The 15411-nt window shown below is 47.0% G+C and overlaps 7 protein-coding genes across 7 annotated transcripts; 2 read left to right on the top strand and 5 right to left on the bottom strand.

Annotated features, from left to right (window-relative positions):
- Window positions 1-9: 9 nt before the first annotated feature.
- E1B28_011118 (uncharacterized protein) lies at window positions 10-1799 on the top strand. The gene is made up of 7 exons (XM_043156117.1): window positions 10-217; window positions 279-380; window positions 442-550; window positions 606-732; window positions 793-986; window positions 1048-1190; window positions 1252-1799. The coding sequence occupies exons 1-7, from the start codon at window positions 96-98 to the stop codon at window positions 1673-1675; spliced, it is 1221 nt and encodes a 406-aa protein (XP_043005902.1). The 5' UTR covers window positions 10-95; the 3' UTR covers window positions 1676-1799.
- A 133-nt stretch (window positions 1800-1932) lies between these two features.
- On the bottom strand, window positions 1933-4996 carry E1B28_011117 (uncharacterized protein; the record flags this gene model as incomplete). Its single annotated transcript, XM_043156116.1, has 10 exons — window positions 1933-2859; window positions 2913-3065; window positions 3115-3321; window positions 3384-3914; window positions 3968-4075; window positions 4131-4227; window positions 4284-4372; window positions 4429-4725; window positions 4788-4892; window positions 4940-4996. 10 exons carry the CDS (start codon window positions 4994-4996, stop codon window positions 1933-1935), a joined length of 2571 nt encoding a protein of 856 aa, XP_043005901.1.
- A 259-nt stretch (window positions 4997-5255) lies between these two features.
- On the bottom strand, window positions 5256-6355 carry E1B28_011116 (uncharacterized protein; the record flags this gene model as incomplete). The annotated part of the gene is made up of 6 exons (XM_043156115.1): window positions 5256-5335; window positions 5388-5546; window positions 5604-5702; window positions 5759-5795; window positions 5845-6249; window positions 6296-6355. 6 exons carry the CDS (start codon window positions 6353-6355, stop codon window positions 5256-5258), a joined length of 840 nt encoding a protein of 279 aa, XP_043005900.1.
- Window positions 6356-6458: 103 nt separating this feature from the next.
- Window positions 6459-8617, bottom strand: E1B28_011115 (uncharacterized protein). Its single transcript, XM_043156114.1, has 7 exons — window positions 8433-8617; window positions 8266-8382; window positions 8091-8213; window positions 7575-8042; window positions 7353-7525; window positions 6683-7294; window positions 6459-6630 (listed from the first exon to the last, which is right to left on the bottom strand). Exons 1-6 carry the CDS (start codon window positions 8595-8597, stop codon window positions 6736-6738), a joined length of 1605 nt encoding a protein of 534 aa, XP_043005899.1. The 5' UTR covers window positions 8598-8617; the 3' UTR covers window positions 6459-6630; window positions 6683-6735.
- A 531-nt stretch (window positions 8618-9148) lies between these two features.
- Window positions 9149-12424, bottom strand: E1B28_011114 (uncharacterized protein). The gene is made up of 2 exons (XM_043156113.1): window positions 12021-12424; window positions 9149-11966 (listed from the first exon to the last, which is right to left on the bottom strand). The coding sequence occupies exons 1-2, from the start codon at window positions 12398-12400 to the stop codon at window positions 9536-9538; spliced, it is 2811 nt and encodes a 936-aa protein (XP_043005898.1). The 5' UTR covers window positions 12401-12424; the 3' UTR covers window positions 9149-9535.
- A 24-nt stretch (window positions 12425-12448) lies between these two features.
- E1B28_011113 (uncharacterized protein) lies at window positions 12449-13406 on the top strand (the record flags this gene model as incomplete). Its single annotated transcript, XM_043156112.1, has 3 exons — window positions 12449-12847; window positions 12906-13052; window positions 13107-13406. Exons 1-3 carry the CDS (start codon window positions 12479-12481, stop codon window positions 13404-13406), a joined length of 816 nt encoding a protein of 271 aa, XP_043005897.1. The 5' UTR covers window positions 12449-12478.
- Window positions 13407-13411: 5 nt separating this feature from the next.
- E1B28_011112 (uncharacterized protein) lies at window positions 13412-15392 on the bottom strand. Its single transcript, XM_043156111.1, has 11 exons — window positions 15238-15392; window positions 15106-15176; window positions 14963-15054; window positions 14883-14907; window positions 14761-14829; window positions 14252-14694; window positions 14085-14193; window positions 13922-14017; window positions 13660-13863; window positions 13505-13607; window positions 13412-13445 (listed from the first exon to the last, which is right to left on the bottom strand). Exons 1-10 carry the CDS (start codon window positions 15362-15364, stop codon window positions 13566-13568), a joined length of 1278 nt encoding a protein of 425 aa, XP_043005896.1. The 5' UTR covers window positions 15365-15392; the 3' UTR covers window positions 13412-13445; window positions 13505-13565.
- Window positions 15393-15411: the final 19 nt, after the last annotated feature.

Genomic DNA, 15411 nt, shown 5'->3' with positions numbered 1-15411 from the left:
CCGGGCCCCCACCTAAGTTTGAAACGACGAACGTGCGTCCTTTGACTGGTCGTAAATGTTCCCGTAATATCCACGACAAGTTATTCTTGCCTTCAATGTCCGCCTACCCTTCTTATGCTGCTACTTCGTCGTTGTTGGCGCAAAGACCTGCGTTGAATCCCACCAAGAGTTCGTCGTCGGTGTCAAGGACAAGGATACTGTTGCTCGGCTTACGGAGGTAATTAAGCCCCCCTCTAATCGCTTACGCCCCACATCACCCATAAATTTTTTTGTTTCAGGAGTGGAAAGTCATCCATACACCAAGTTTTGTTCAACAATCTTCCACCGAAAGAATGTTTCTTCCTCGATGCCACGATGAGGGTGGTCAAACACACGTATGAGTACGTTCCTTCCCTTCGTGTGAGGGGCCATTGTTAGCTGAGACACCAATAACAACAACAGTACCATCATACCTCTTGAAATCTGGGACTGCCCAGGGAATGTAACGGTCGAGACTCTTGGGGCACCGCTTTCCCACTTTTCTACCTTGATTTTTGTCATTGACATACGTGTGCGCTGACGTCGAATTTGCGGTCCCGCATTGAGTAACTGATGGCGTTTCGCAGGACTTGTACAACCAGCCGATATCCAAGCTCGTAGAGTTCATAATGGCAGCATATCACCAGAATCCTAACATCAACCTCGAGGTGTTTGTACATAAGGCAGAGAAGCTACATGAGGATGATAAGATTGGTGCGGCGGATACAGTTTCATCGGCAGTTTCAATTCATTTGACCAAAACCATTCCGGTAGAGAACTTTCGACAGATAAACGAGCGTGTCGGGGACCGTCTTTTGGACGAGAATCCAGAATATGAACAAATGGCTCTCAATTTTCACTTAACCTCGATCTACGACCACACGTTACACGAAGCGTTTTCACACGTCCTTCACAAATTAATAGATTCCCTGCCATATCTTGAAGATCTCCTAAACGTCTTTTGTGCAGTATGTTCCACGGGTTCACTTTCCAAATGTTCCCAACACCTGCTCAATACAAATCTCATAGAACTCACAATCACCGAAAGCTTTCTTATTCGACGCACAGTCAAGATTATATGTCGCCACGGATGCTTCACCCGTTGATTCAGCTACTCATAATTTATGTTGTGATAACCTTGCCATGCTAAATTCTTTCCGTCCTCTCTACCGGTAAAATAACTGTCTTGTCCTCATATCTCTGCATCCGTTTTTAATTCTCACTTCCTCATAGCTCCGTTTCAGCAAGCGCACAGCGCCATCGTCGCCGACCCATACCCCCAACCCCCCCACCCTCCGCTTCATCCTCCTCTTCTCTCTCTACCGACCCCCAATCAACCACCGATGACTCTGTTGCAACAACTCCAAAAGCCACGTCCATTTATCACCCAGAACAAGATAGTAGCGAAAATCGAAATAATAAACCCCACACTGTGGAAAAGGGACTCTTTTATCCCAGTGCCGCTATATCTTTGCATGCTTCTCCTCCAGGGACGACCTTGTCATGTCATGTCATCACGGAACATCTCGTGTTGATTGCACTTTTACCCACTCCCGTTTTTGAAGGTAGAAGAGGCTTGATAGAGTACAATGTTGTATTCTTTCGTGAAGGGGTCCAGGAGATAGGTGCCGTTGAGCGTGAAGCAAGAGGCGGATGATGTACCTATGACTCTTATTCGTTATCTGCTCACATCGTTTGCGATCCGGGAAGAAGGTTTCGCTTGCGATTTACTGCTGAATACACAAAGTGCTCCAACTTTACATAGAATGTTTTCACAATCCTTCATACATGGATACAAACTCGTGAAACACTTTCATCCTCTCTCCCAACGAACGTTCTGAATGGCAATGACGGATTGGACGTCTTATAAATAAAGTCAGCCTTCTTGCCTTCCAAGAAAGAAACCAGAACCCTTTACCTGTATTTAGTTCCATCCGGACAAGCGAGTTCAGCCCACTCCTCATCGACATCAATATCCAGAACAGCGCCGTCCAAGAACATAATTTTATATCGTCCTCCTTGAGAAACTCTCGAATTATGCCGAATGCACCATCCCACAGAGGGTATGAATTTAGACTGTACAGCCAGTCCTCCAGTCATACCATGGCCGAGCGAAGCGTCTTGAACCCACGAGGGCGTTGCGTCCGTTACACCAAAACCTTTCCCACTTGTTCGGCTTCCCAGAAGCAGCTCGAAAGTATCGAGATCAGCGACGTCCTTCTTGTTATTACCCGTAGATAGCTCATTCTCGGATTTGGTCGTAGACGACGAAAACTTGACGGGTCGAGGTGCAAGGTCAACGATAGAGAGCGACCTTCCAATTGTTCGCGAAGAGCCACCAACGACATGAGATCCCACAGAGCCAGAGCCTGAGAGGGTTTTTTGATTGGATTCTGAACCAAGCAGAGGTTTGGAAGGCGAGGGATTCACAGCTCGAGCTCCATCACCATGGAAGTCATCAGCTTCTACTATCGCACACACATGTAGGAACCGCATCAGATGTCCAATAGTATCATCCTCGTCACTCGATAACCCAGCCAACTTGAAAGAATCACGATCTACTTGTGCGGAGTCATTGGAAAGAATATGGTGAGTTGTCGTCTTCCACTCTTTGCCTTCCGAACTCGTGGTATAATTGGATAATTCAAGGGTTTGGGTTTGACTTGAATACCTTAGACGTCGCGTAGGGACTTGGACTTGGACTTGGTTCTCGTCTTTTCCACGGTTTGATTTCTTGGATACTGAATGAGATGCGATGCTTTTCGTCATGAGGATTTCCACGTCTCCTTGAGGTCCATTCGCCATGAGGGTAAATTGGACACTCCCCTCGTACAGTACCATCTTGGAAGGAACAAATGTCAGTGTTTCCCCGCTAGTCCTCTGGATTGACTGACCCGAGGAGTCCTTTGTCTGATCCTGGCTACCAAAGTGCTTGCATCATTGTATTGTTTCCAATATCTACGCGGAAGTGACGCAAGATCGTGTTCTTCTTTGGGTTCCTCAAAACAAGTGGGGATATTGAGATGTGGGGCGTCGTATACCTTTACCTTCGTAACTGTTAACGACCGTTCGTTTATGCCCCAAAGATGGACCTACCTCATCTCCCTGGGGACTGATAACGAAGACCTCAGTTCCTTCCTCTCCTCGACGTCGCTCGCCCTCTCTGAAATCGACCAGCACAGATCGAGACGACAGAATGGTGATTTGGCCATTTACGGTCTTGTGAACTCGCGGCGATAATAGTGTAGTGTTCAAAGCAGAAGGACGCGATGTGCCAATCGGAAGCATTGTAATGTCTGAATCCTGACGAACAGCGCATGCACAATCAGCCTCACGAGGAAAAAAGAAAGAGTAACTTGATTTACGGATTCAGTTTCGTCTCCATTTTCACTCATGGCTTCTCCGTTACACATATGGGCGATAAGTGGCTTTTGGAGAAGGCGTTGTTTGACAAAATCAGCGTCAGGTGTTGACTCCGAAGAAAGGGCTTTGAGATGTCGCAAACGTGAAGATAATAGACCTGGTGGAGGTTCTGTAAGAGGAGTCAAATCGAATGACGTCCGCTTGAGTTTATCATATGTATTTTGAGAGGCTCCGATAGCAGTGATTGCCGGGCGTGAATCTGAGGAGGTTCTCTTTTGTTGAGGTTTAATGGTACTAGTTGATATTTCGTCGCTCAAAACCCGCCGAAGGTCTGCGTTTTGAATTTCGCGCAAAGGGGCCCTTGCCGTACTGGAGCTTCTGTATGCGGGTTTGGACGAAGGCATCCTGTAGGGGAGATGTGGGCGTTTATTAGCTGGCCTGGAGATGGGTTGCGGGAGGACTTTAAGATTTGACGGGTCGGAAAAAGGCGGTTGGTTGAGGATCAAATTCAAATCAGGTCGACGAGATGGATCCTGTTAAGCAAAGAGATCTGGTCAGTGGATCTGGAATGTAAGTCGTTACGTACTGTGTTCAAAAGACCACTGATCAAATTCCTGAAGTCCGGGGATACCTGACTTGGGATTGCGTATCGTCCTCTGAGGACATTTTCCAGAAGGTCCCTCGAGCCAGACGCCTATTCAAACCACCATGAAAGAGGAGGAAGTCATTCCGCAAAAGCTTTTTGTTACCTGGAAGGGTAGTTCGCCAGTGTAACACCGGAATATTACAACGCCCAGGGACCACAAGTCCGAAGCACAATCGAAAGATTTACGTGACAAAATCTCGCTGAAGTCGATGGTTAATCATAGACGAAATCCCTTGAATGGCTAGGAAACCCTCACGGAGATGTGTACTGAGGGTGTTCTAAAAAGTATGCGATTGTGGTATCTTGTGAAGGAAGTTGTATCGCGTGAGTGAAATTGGTTAGTTTCTGCAAGGTAAGTTGGAAGGAGATGTTAGCCACTTAGTAGGGAAATAAATACATACTACTCGCTGTTCATTAGTGAACAATATTGCGTTTGGGCTTATACTGCAGTGTACTATTCCTTCTCTGTTTAGATAAGAGAGCGCATCGAAGAGAGGTCTCGCGATTGATATGATTTCGCGCTCGGGCAGAAGAGAATTATCTCGTGAATCTAAGAGGTTTGATAGGGAACCGCCAGAGCAAAGTTCGAGTACGTGGTATCGATGTAGGAGTCCGGAAAAGACAGAGAATAGAGAAACGACGTTGAGATGATATAGACCTTGGTGAAGAACTTCTGATGACAGATCCTGTGAGGAATGCTGCGGGATAAACACGGGCTGAGAACAACTTGAAAGAGACTACTGGCAAGCGAGACGCGAACCTTCTTGAGCGCAACCAGTCGGCCCTTGCAGCGACCACGAATACATCTGGCCTTCAAGACATGTGAAGTGCCTTGACAATATATGCTATCCAAAATGTCATAATTCTTGTAACAAGTTAGAGAGCGTGCTCGCAACAGGGCAGCAAACACACCTCCAGTCTGTCCTTTCCTTCCGTCAATAACACACTAGAAATCAAGCCCTGAGACATGAGAGAATCCTGTTACGAAGACGTAGAGACGAAGAGATTTTGTTTATCGCTCAGCGTGGTAGATGAGTAAGTGCTGCTTTGACGCCACGCGCATCGACCACTGAGGGGGCTTTAGTCTTATCACTCAGAACTGATCCGTGTTTAAAGCATCTAACATGTAACTACATACAGTTTACCGATAAAATGGTCTGTATAGCCCGGACTCCTTGCGCTAGCCACGGTGCATTAACCGTTGACATCCAATGATATTCCAATCGTCTCATTTTTGAAAATTCATAGAATATCCTCCTTGCCCGTTAGGAACAAACTGGAAGTTGTCTGTCGATAGTCCGAATCGTCCTGAACATAGAACATCAACAAGGCGATCCAAAGAAACCAATCCAAGCTATACCTAGAATACTATTTCCGACGCCTTTCAGCTTGCTCATCATCTCTGCAGTCTCCTTCTTTTGGGCTTCTTCTACTCGTGGTTTAATGTGTATCAGTTTACGCTGAGCATTGGTTCTTTCGCTTGAAGATTCCGGGAGTAGTTCAATAAGCTTGCGGTAGTCTATATGTCAATAAAGTGAGCAGAGAATGAGAGAGCCCGAGAACATAGGTAACTGGCCTTCTTGTGCAGAAGAAAGCGAGGACCACGTATTCAGTTTTTCATTGGAAGTCGCGCGCCTTTGAAGAGCTTTAATATAGTGCGGATCGTCATAGAGGGCTTTGGGGAGGCTATGTAAGGTCTTCGAATGACTGGATGTAGACGCAAAAACTCACATTGTGAGCACGCAGCCACCACCTCTTTATCATCACCCTAGTGAAATTCCAATGACCCACTGCAGGTATCAGTGATGATCACTCACCAGCTTCATGAAGCATGCCGCAATATTCGCGTTGAGTACGGCACGAGATTTGGAAAAAGGATCTATCTCTAAAGAATCCACACCAGCCTGTTCACCGGTGCCTTTGGTTTGTTCATCTTCTCTCTTGAGTTCCGTCTGTGGTTCTTCGTTGTCAAACGGTGACTCCCCGCGACCACGTTCAGCCCGTTTACCAGTGCGTTTGGATTGTTCATCCTCTCCCTTGAGTTCCGTCTGTGGCACCGGTTCTTCGTCGTCAGACTCCTCTCGTGGTCGCGATGGTTTTGATTTGCGCTTCGGGAGACTCCCTAATCCTACTCGGTAAGCTGCGAGGGCTTCTTCCCATTTTCCTGCTCGAAAAAGCTCGTTTCCTTCATTCTTCATTTGATCTGCGTAATCGATAGACTCCTAAGGTGGTTTGGGATTTATTCATATTGTAAGAGTGGTTACCCACCTTAGTTGTCGATGCTCCATGGGAAGCTGAAGCCGAGGCTTCGTTTTGGCCATCAGACATTGGTTCTGACGCGCAAATGAAGGAGGGGAGTGTGTACAGTCAACAAATACCTTGAAAAAGCCACACCTCGGTGAATGAGAGCAAAGCGCTTCAGCGCTTATTTGAGGCAGACTGAATTCATTGACATTGACTGATCTATATATCGTCGTATTATCATACTATATACTGTAACTTCGTCTAATCTTCACAGATAAAAGTCTCTTTGAACCATGTCAGTTAGTTCTCCGCTTTCGATACTGTATCCGTCTAGGCTCTTTGGGCATCGTGATCATGGTCTACCAACAAGTCAGAGGATTGCCCACGACTTTGCATCATTCCAAGACTTACATGGTAATTACTCGAGGGTACACCAGAAGGAATCCGGAACTCCAAGATTCGGATCACAGTCGCAAGAACGGTGCCCAGCTGAAGATAGGCAAACTAGGGATAGTTGGGTATCGATATCGCAGGCGTTGGGAATAGATACTCACTTGTTCTCCAATACACCTATGACGACCGGCTCCGAATGGCTGGTATGGACTTTCCGTTCCTTTGCTGACTGCGCCGAACCCGTAATCTATCTTTTCACCACCTTCGTCAACATAGACCTTGAGCGCCTGAGCTGCAACACCTTCAGGGTCAGACCAACGATAGGGATCCCATTTTTGAGCATCTTTCCAGACGAGCGGGTCCATTTGGCTGACGCTTGGGGAGGCAAGAACGTAGTGGCCTTTCGGAACAACGTAAGCCGAATCTTCTGAAGGGGCACCAAGAGTACCAGGGACAGGGACATCTTCTCGGACATATCTCATGATACTATGGATGGGAGGGTGGCAACGAAGGGTTTCGCGGATAACAGCATCCAACAACGGCAGCTCGCGAAGTTCTTCCCAAGACATAGATCTTAATGTCCCATCAGGTGTTGAAAAGTGCTTCACTTGTTCCTGATAGAGAGCATCGCTGTGAACAATCGTTGGATTCAAATTTGGGTGTCAAACTGATGCACAAGGAAACGTACGCGATGTCGGGGTTAGCGGCAAGATGGAGAAGAGCCCATGACCCAGTTGCAGAACTGGTATGTTGTCCTGCCATTAGAAGGGCGATCATCATATGTGCCACTTCATGGTCTTTAAGCTGATTTCCATTTCTATATCGCTGTGACATCAGTGCGTCCATCATGTCGTGATCGTGCTAGGGATGCGTGTAAGCCTTCATCAATAAGGCATTAAAGGAAGCCTACTTCGATTTGGCCTTGACGACGTTTCCTAATAAAGTTCTGGTAGAATTCACTCATTTTGGCCTGAGCGACGTCCCGTTTACGGTAGTTCTCTAGAGGTAGATTGGGGAAAAGGAAGTTTATGGGAGTGAACCCGCCGTCGAGGTCGGTGTACAGTTGCGCGAAAGTCTTGTCGAGGTTTCCTCTGACTTCCCTTCCCTGAAGTGTTCTCGACGCCGTCAAAATGGTGATCTCCTGTAAGATATCAACAGCGTCAAAAGAACCCCATTCGTTGCTCGTGTCGCCTTTCTGATAAACCGCGAATGATGGATCGTTTTTGACGAATTCTTCAACTTCTTCCTCGATCATGCCCACGTACATGCGCATGTTCTCCGTGGATAAACCGACTTTGACAAACTTCTTCTGTTCCATTAATTTTTCGTTCGGGACATCATAAACGACGTCTTTCCCAAATACCGGCGTGGTCAAATGCTGGGGGAAGTCGTGAGTAATCTCCACGAAAGGCAACTGGTAACGAACCGTGTAAGCCTCCTCTGCACTGAATACGGTTGGTTTGCCTCCCAACACGAAATTGTTGCCTTGTGCTCCTAGGGCGACCGTGACGCGGCGTCCGAAAAGAACAAATGTAAATACATTCCCGTACTAAGTCATCCACATCAGAAAAAAACCAAAACTACAGTAACTCAAATCCTACCTTCTCTCTGCATCGCAAAAAAAAGTTGACGGGATCATTTCCGTAAGAGATTGCTGAACCAACAATGGGGAACCAATGGAATACGACTGGAGGGTCTGATTTCCTTCTTGGCAATACCTGCAGGAAGACGTTAGTATCAGTTCCAGAATTCACGACGTAACATTTACCAATTGAGCGAGGACGTGTAGGACGATTGCGAAAACTGGAACTATTGCACCAGCGACGAGGAGGAGCTTTGTTGTCGAGGCTTCTTGAGCATGAGTGATATAACCAGACCATGCATCTGTAACGGAGGGTATAGAGCCATTGAGGTTGGCAATGATGTGGGACATGGTCAACCAAGGAGAACCCTGCTATGATTGAACAAAAAATCTTTTTATATAGGTACGCGCGAAAATCAGACCACTTCCGTTGGTTACCATAAGTAAATTACCAACATTGAAATTCAAATAATTATGAGCTAAGAAATGAATTTCCGATACCACGCCACTTCGTTTTTTGCCAGTCCCAAGATCATTTATTTAAACTGACAAAAGATCATATTTTCTTTGAATTCTGAAGTCATCAGGCTTCAAGCTCTTCGCTTGGGCGTTCGAGAAAAGGCCAAACAGCATCATTGAGGTTACCAACGTTTAGGTCTAAAGACGGCGTGAACGAACGTTTGAAATTGAACTCTAGCTGCGTTCGACATTCGCATAGCCTTTGTCTCCTTCAACCTCCCCCCAACTTCTAGCTTTCAATTATTTCGCCACGTTACGTCACTGGAAGGATGGAGAGCTCAAGTGCAAAAGAGCGTTGGAGTAATTGCATTTTAAATTTGTATCCCATTCCGAGGAGCACCGTTGACCGGTAAAATATCATATATCGTGTTCCAGTAAACATACAGAAAACGATGTGCAGGCTCTGTAGAGCCACCAATCATCGATTTATGTTCTCGTCATAACTGATACATGAAGAGGATATTCAGAACAGATGTCCTCTGCTGTCGACCACAACTAGCATATCATATGCAACAGCTATGTATGACCCTGTCAAACTACGATTGGAACATACCGTTGCGGCTCTCGTGTATGTACTAGCTACTGTGGTAGATGTACATGTCGATTGAAATGGAGATTTATTGATACTCGTGTACAATTCGCCTCGAGAGCGAGGATATCAACCGTCTCCATTAACGCATCGAGGTACGGCACCACGCTTAGAGCTAAGCAATGAAAAAAGAAATCTGAGCGCCGTGGACAGGCCAGGCCAGGTGAGGTCGCTCTGTTTCTTATTTCGGGCACACATAAAGTTTTGGTCGAATACCCACTTTCAAATCAGTGAAAGTTACTGGAATCTCGACTCCGGGAGGGATTGAGCTGTCCACTCTGAGAACAATCGCCTTCAGACCCAATGTCTGGATGTCTCCTTCGGTACCCCAAATTCTGGTGCCCATATTCAGCAATGGCCAAGAGTCCGTATGAAGCGTCAAATTGGCGAGGGGGTCTGGAACATCCTTGTGGAGGCCGCGTTTCCTTTCTTCTATCCATCTCCTCAGGAAAAGAATGTGGTAATAGGTGTCGTGTACACCTTCCATGCGAGTGAGCATACGAGTTTGAGCTCGGACGTGCATAGAGTAATTTTGCATCCATTCGGCTGAATATAAAGGTGCCTTCCCTAATAAAGCGTTCTGGATCTGCCAGTGTGCTACCAGATCACTATGTCGTCGAAGTGGAGACGTAACGCGGGTGTATCCCTCTCCTTCTGGTATACCCAAACCGAAATGACCTTTTGGTTCAACCGAAAATCCGCCGATACTGTCTAGAGCAAGAGCTCCATAGCTCCTCCAGTAGTCAATGTAGCCGCTCGGTGTGCGTGTGTTCAGAAGGTCCTGATAAGCCGATTCTGAACCAACGACAGGCAGTGATGCGTAACGTCTCCAGATAGGAACGTTGCGATCCCTACAGAACAAAGAAGCTGCTCTACATGCAAGTTTCATGCATTCAGTAACGACAGATTGAGAGCCAACATCTAAATCTTTCCCACTAGCCACCCTATACGTCATTTTTGGGAAGCCAAACTGATGAGTGGGCTCCAAGGAATATTGGTCACAATCCGTAGGCCATTGAACGTTGCACAACCATGCATTTGAATGAGAGTGATTGAAGACACCATCTTTGAAACGACGTCGCTGAGCATTCCGCGCGACTTCAGCCAAACCCCGAAAGTTTTGAACATCTTCTTTGCTAAGCACCGCAGGATCGGGTAGCGGTGGTCCTGCACCTCCGAAGGGATAGGTATATTTCGGGCAATCCCAACCCATCGCAACGTTCACCGCCTCGTAAGAGCGGAGGACTTTATTACGAACGATTCCTGCCCGTACGTGATAATCGGTAATGTCGCCATCTGCGTTGACCTTGCTACTGAAAGTCAAGACATTCTGCCCAGTCTTTGATGATGAGAGCGACAACCCATATTCCGGGTGATGGGTGAGCTCGCGAGGCAACATAGGGTAGCTTCTGTGGTATAGATAAAGGGAGTTATGAAGGGCTCTCTTATCATCGGCGAGAAGATGGGTTGGAGGGAGAATTGCAGTGGGGTTGGCAATATGTACATGTACCCAATGGGTCCCCGGTTCACCTGAGACGGATTCAATGGAGACGCCATCGTCGAGTTCGGCAGCCTCTGGATCATCGATAACATAAACGGGAAGGTCACCAAAGTCGTGCCTTACGGATTCCAAAACATCAGAACCGTAAAAATCCTCCGGTCCTAAGGGTTCAATCTGGCTGGGTCTACGAGACGAAAACGACTTCTTCACTAGCTCCGCAGCTCTTCGTTCTCTATCTCTATCGTCGAGCAGACCTGCTGCCAAGGGTACAATATCCCCCCAGGGCGCCAGAACCCCCAGTTCGACCAGGAGAGTCTGCAGTAGTTCATCGTGAAAATCGGCATCCTCAACTATTCTTTGAAAAATGAAATTTGTGCCGAGCAAGAGAGGATCATCCTGGCAACCAAGTACATAACGCGTTTTGTCAAGGAGGAAGAGAATTATGGCTCGATCGTTCTCATCCCAGACATGAGATGCTGGTTTACGCTGAGGTTCAGCATCCCGGTGATCCGCTAGCAGTCGTTGGTTAACGAGCCGTAGGCGTCGTGCCTTCTCTGCGAATGGGTGTATTGGACTGTTTGATTGTTTGGTCCATGCGGTAACAGTCTGTATACGATTCACCTTTTCCTGAGGCCGAACAGTGAAAGTTTGTGAGACTGGATAATCGTACGCAGCGACGAAGTAGAGTGGATTAGACATGAGGAACTTGTGTACGGCAAACACCTTGGCCATAGATGGTTTCCTGAAGAGCAGCCGAGTCACCTCAGCAGCACCAACAATTGCAGTTTTGGTAGGATCTGGCGACTTGATAATATCGTAGAGTGCCGCGGGGGACGTGGTGATGCCGTATGAAGCTTCATGAACCGCCATCTCAACCTGACGAAGGCGCTTGAGCACCTCAACTCGTGCATTTCGTTGTACATCGTTTGCAGGAGTGGGTTCTATCCCACATCGAGAAATAAGGTCTGGAGGGACAATACTCGGAACATCAAACATGATAGAATCTTTAGAATGTTCCCAAACTGTCCCACCGGCGGTGAGAGTCACATATTCAAGCGTTTTTGCCGAATATTGGCTGCCTAATACCACGCCTGTAATCGTTACGGAAGGCCTATAAGTCATCTCAGTATAATTCGAGCACCAAAAAAAGACCTGAAGAGCTCACTTGCGCATCTCTATGAATGTTCCAGGTTCTAACACTCGGTCGGGTGCTTCATTCTTTTCTCCCAGGTTAGCAGTCGTTCTTTCTTCCTCTACATGGAGGTCAAAAGCCGCCCTCTCGGTTGAGCCTTCCCCTTTGTATCTGCTAGACTGCCCTCTACGTAGCGCATCTGCAAGCTTGGCCGTTCGCTTTCTATCCGTCTGCTTCCATGTCCGTGCATCCTCCGCCGCCTTATCCACCATGATATTCATGTATTTCGACGCCTGGTCGGCTTCCACTTTGGAGACTGGCCGGAGTCGTGATTTTTTGGATGAATCCGCATAATATCTTGCTACAGAGGTTCCTGGCCGACAGAGTCGTGCGCGTGAAGGGCGTCCATACATGGACGCGTTTTGAAGGAAAGATATTTGGATTGCCTAATTGGGAAATTACGATTCTCTCCTCCTTCCACATTCCTCATAATGTTTAAACGCGTGGAGAGAAAGAGAAAGAAAAGGGAAGAAGAAGCAGCTTTAGGGTTGGATGAGGAGACGAAGGAGGTCTTGGGAATGCACGATACCGACTCTGACGAATCTCAATCAGAGATAGATTCGGAAAATGAAGAACTTGCAAATGATGGCGAAAGCGACGATGAAGGCGGCTCGGCACTCGACAATACATATGAAGACGATGATATAACTGAAAAACTCTATCCTCCAATACCTCTTCGCGAAGCGCTATTGGATCCTCTGTACACAATTTCCCAAGAACCTTTCTTGACGGGATGTTTAGTGTGCCCCGGAAAGATACTGAAAAGCGACGACATGCTTCAGCAACATCGGACTTCTAAAGCATGTATGCCTGAACCATCTCGATCTCACACATCTGATTCATTTTCCGTATCGTTAGGCTCATGAACGCCGCTTCAAGCGGTTCAAATCTTTGTCCGAAGATGCAGATCACGATCTGAACGCATGGGACATTGTCGATAAACTCAACGACGGAAATCCCCCACCGCAAGACCGCAATCAGCATAGTCCAGAACTTTCGAAAAAAGTCGGTAAATCTTCAATCTCCGAGTCTTCATTTGTTCATGAAACAGCCCCGTAGAAGGCCCGGAATCGCGAATTCTTCAAGAATCGACGCGCTAAGCGGAAGGCAGCCGCTGTAGCAAAGAAGGACGCAGCGAAGCTGAAGGCCCCGACACATGAGATTTCGGCAAATAGTTCTGAAAAATCGGCTAAAAAACAAAAGATGGACGGCGGGACAAAAACTGAAACGACGACTAGGAGCTCAGATGTTACAGCACCCGCTAAAGGACAAGTGAGGGCACCTAAGCGTTCGTTAGATGGCAAATCCCGTCGTCCCAAACGGCTTTTACAGAAGAAAAGGTCAACTCCAATCTCTTGATGTTAGCCTTGGCCGTAATCACTCTGTAGTCGCAGTGTACTTGTTGCCCTCCAAAGTAAACCGAGGAAGTGATAGATATGTAGAATCATGATACTTACAATAGTGATGATACTCAGCATGTGGTCCGATATAAATTACTACATACTCAGTCCCCACCGCTCATGCTAGACTTTGCAAAACACGGTCGGTCATTTCAATGACCTGAAAGACGAGGAATTTCAGCACTAGTCATCCACAGCGGTATGTCACCTACCTTGTGAATATCAGGCCGTTCTTGAGGATTGACTTTAAGCATACTGTCGATGAGATCCTTTAGCCCTTGTGTATAGGCCGAACTGGGATGCTTGTACTGGGCATTCATCACTGCCATAGCAATTGAACCACCCTGTTCTGTCGTTTGAGTGTTCTCAAAGGGGGAGTGGGAGTATGCAAGGGCGAATAAAGTGCAACCCAAAGACTATATGCATATCGAATGTGAACACCGACATTAACAATCCCACTGATGGCACACGAACCCATATATCCACTTTCTCGTCAAGCATTATACCTGTCTTGACGTCGAAAAGTTCAGGAGCGCGATACGCCATCGTACTTTGCTCGGCAGCGATGTCCTTTGAATCCCATTAATCATCAACGAAAATGTACGTTCACAAAGAGAGGCTTGTAACTGTTACCAACCTGTTGAAGTAATGCTTGTGGCCGATTTTCGATAGGTATCCTGGCCTTCATTGTGCTACCGAAATCCATTAATATCGGTGTAGCCCCATCGTCCGCTATCATCACATTCCTATCGCAAGAGAAGTGAGAAATCCTGCTGCAGTAGTACCCCGCCATCTTAAACCTACCCAGGTTTGATATCCCGATGAGCGTAGGGAACAATTTCGGAGGTATTAGAGTCTGTATTCCTATTTCTGTGCTCCGGTAAGTCTTCATCACCATCGAAGACAAGTTCATCTTCTTGATGCCTCGTTACAAGGGGGACACTAGAACCATCACCACCACCACCACCATAGGAATAGCCCCCCTCGCCATCACCCTCAGGCTGCGGAAACCGCTCATCATTGTCATCCTCGGAATGTCTTGAATCTTGTCTCCGTGAGTTTGAAGATCCCGAGGTGGGATTGCTGCTGTGGTCGACGCGGGATTGAGATGGACCAGCCGGTGCTCGGTATGTGTGCATGGCGCGTATGGCTTCACAAGTTCCTTTAAATAGTCTAACCATTTCTTGCTCTGGGAAATGGGTTCCGTTCACTGCATGTGCATTTATAGCGTCTTGCAAGTTACCCCTCTAGAATGATATATTAACATGTCAGTCCTCCGAAGCCAAGAGTCGAATTGAAAGCAAGAAACGTACTTTGTAGAGAGGTAAGAACAGATAGACTATTTTGCCGTCGCCGTCTGGATCTTGCACAACTGCAGAGTCCTATTTCCAACATTTCTCAGAGCTTCATGCGACTTGGAAAAAGAGGACCGTACCAAAATTCGGATGATGTTGGGGTGTCTGGTGGGAAGTTGGAGCAACTACGGATGTTTTTCACGACAACTCGACAGCTCACTTGAATCTTCGGTACGCTTCAACTTCTCGCATTGCTTCCTTGACTCCATCTGAGCCGGTTGGGCACCGAATTTTCTTGAGCGCGAATTGCCGCTAATATCGCAGTCAGAGTCTGAGAATGGGTGAGTGCATGATGATGCTTACACCACTGTGTTCATCCTGAGCGAGATAAACAAATGAGAATCCACCTTCACCGAGAACCTTTACGATATTAACTAGTCCCCCAACAAAAGGTAAGATTTCCGGTTTCAAATGATCTTGTGAGAGTAAACACACATGTTCTCCCATTTATTTTAATTTTGGCGGATTGTTGACAGAGACAAGAGGACAGAGCCCATATAGCATCTTTAGCTTGATCCTTGAGTGAGTCGAGGGTTCTAAAGAGCTGAGAGGGGAGAGCCATGGGTGTTGGTGACGGTGCAAAGCGCTCATATCGCCGGCGATGCACCC

This window comes from Marasmius oreades, chromosome 7 (genome assembly GCF_018924745.1).
Source record: "Marasmius oreades isolate 03SP1 chromosome 7, whole genome shotgun sequence".
NCBI lineage: Eukaryota > Fungi > Basidiomycota > Agaricomycetes > Agaricales > Marasmiaceae > Marasmius > Marasmius oreades.
The sequence above is the reverse complement of the archived record's forward strand: the minus strand, read 5'-3'. Positions and strand labels throughout refer to the sequence as shown.

Coding starts and splice junctions, on each gene's coding strand:
- E1B28_011118 (XM_043156117.1), top strand. CDS start 96: ATGTCCGCCTACCCTTCTTATGCTGCTACTTCGTCGTTGTTGGCGCAA. Junction 218..278: donor CTGTTGCTCGGCTTACGGAG/GTAATTAAGCCC, acceptor TTTTTGTTTCAG/GAGTGGAAAGTCATCCATAC. Junction 987..1,047: donor TCCTAAACGTCTTTTGTGCA/GTATGTTCCACG, acceptor CAAATCTCATAG/AACTCACAATCACCGAAAGC.
- E1B28_011115 (XM_043156114.1), bottom strand. CDS start 8,597: ATGTCCCACATCATTGCCAACCTCAATGGCTCTATACCCTCCGTTACA. Junction 7,526..7,574: donor GTCGTCAAGGCCAAATCGAA/GTAGGCTTCCTT, acceptor ACGCATCCCTAG/CACGATCACGACATGATGGA. Junction 7,295..7,352: donor GCCGCTAACCCCGACATCGC/GTACGTTTCCTT, acceptor GATTGTTCACAG/CGATGCTCTCTATCAGGAAC.
- E1B28_011114 (XM_043156113.1), bottom strand. CDS start 12,400: ATGTATGGACGCCCTTCACGCGCACGACTCTGTCGGCCAGGAACCTCT. Junction 11,967..12,020: donor ACATTCATAGAGATGCGCAA/GTGAGCTCTTCA, acceptor GATGACTTATAG/GCCTTCCGTAACGATTACAG.
- E1B28_011112 (XM_043156111.1), bottom strand. CDS start 15,364: ATGGCTCTCCCCTCTCAGCTCTTTAGAACCCTCGACTCACTCAAGGAT. Junction 14,830..14,882: donor CCAACATCATCCGAATTTTG/GTACGGTCCTCT, acceptor TGTTGGAAATAG/GACTCTGCAGTTGTGCAAGA. Junction 14,695..14,760: donor TGTTCTTACCTCTCTACAAA/GTACGTTTCTTG, acceptor ATATCATTCTAG/AGGGGTAACTTGCAAGACGC.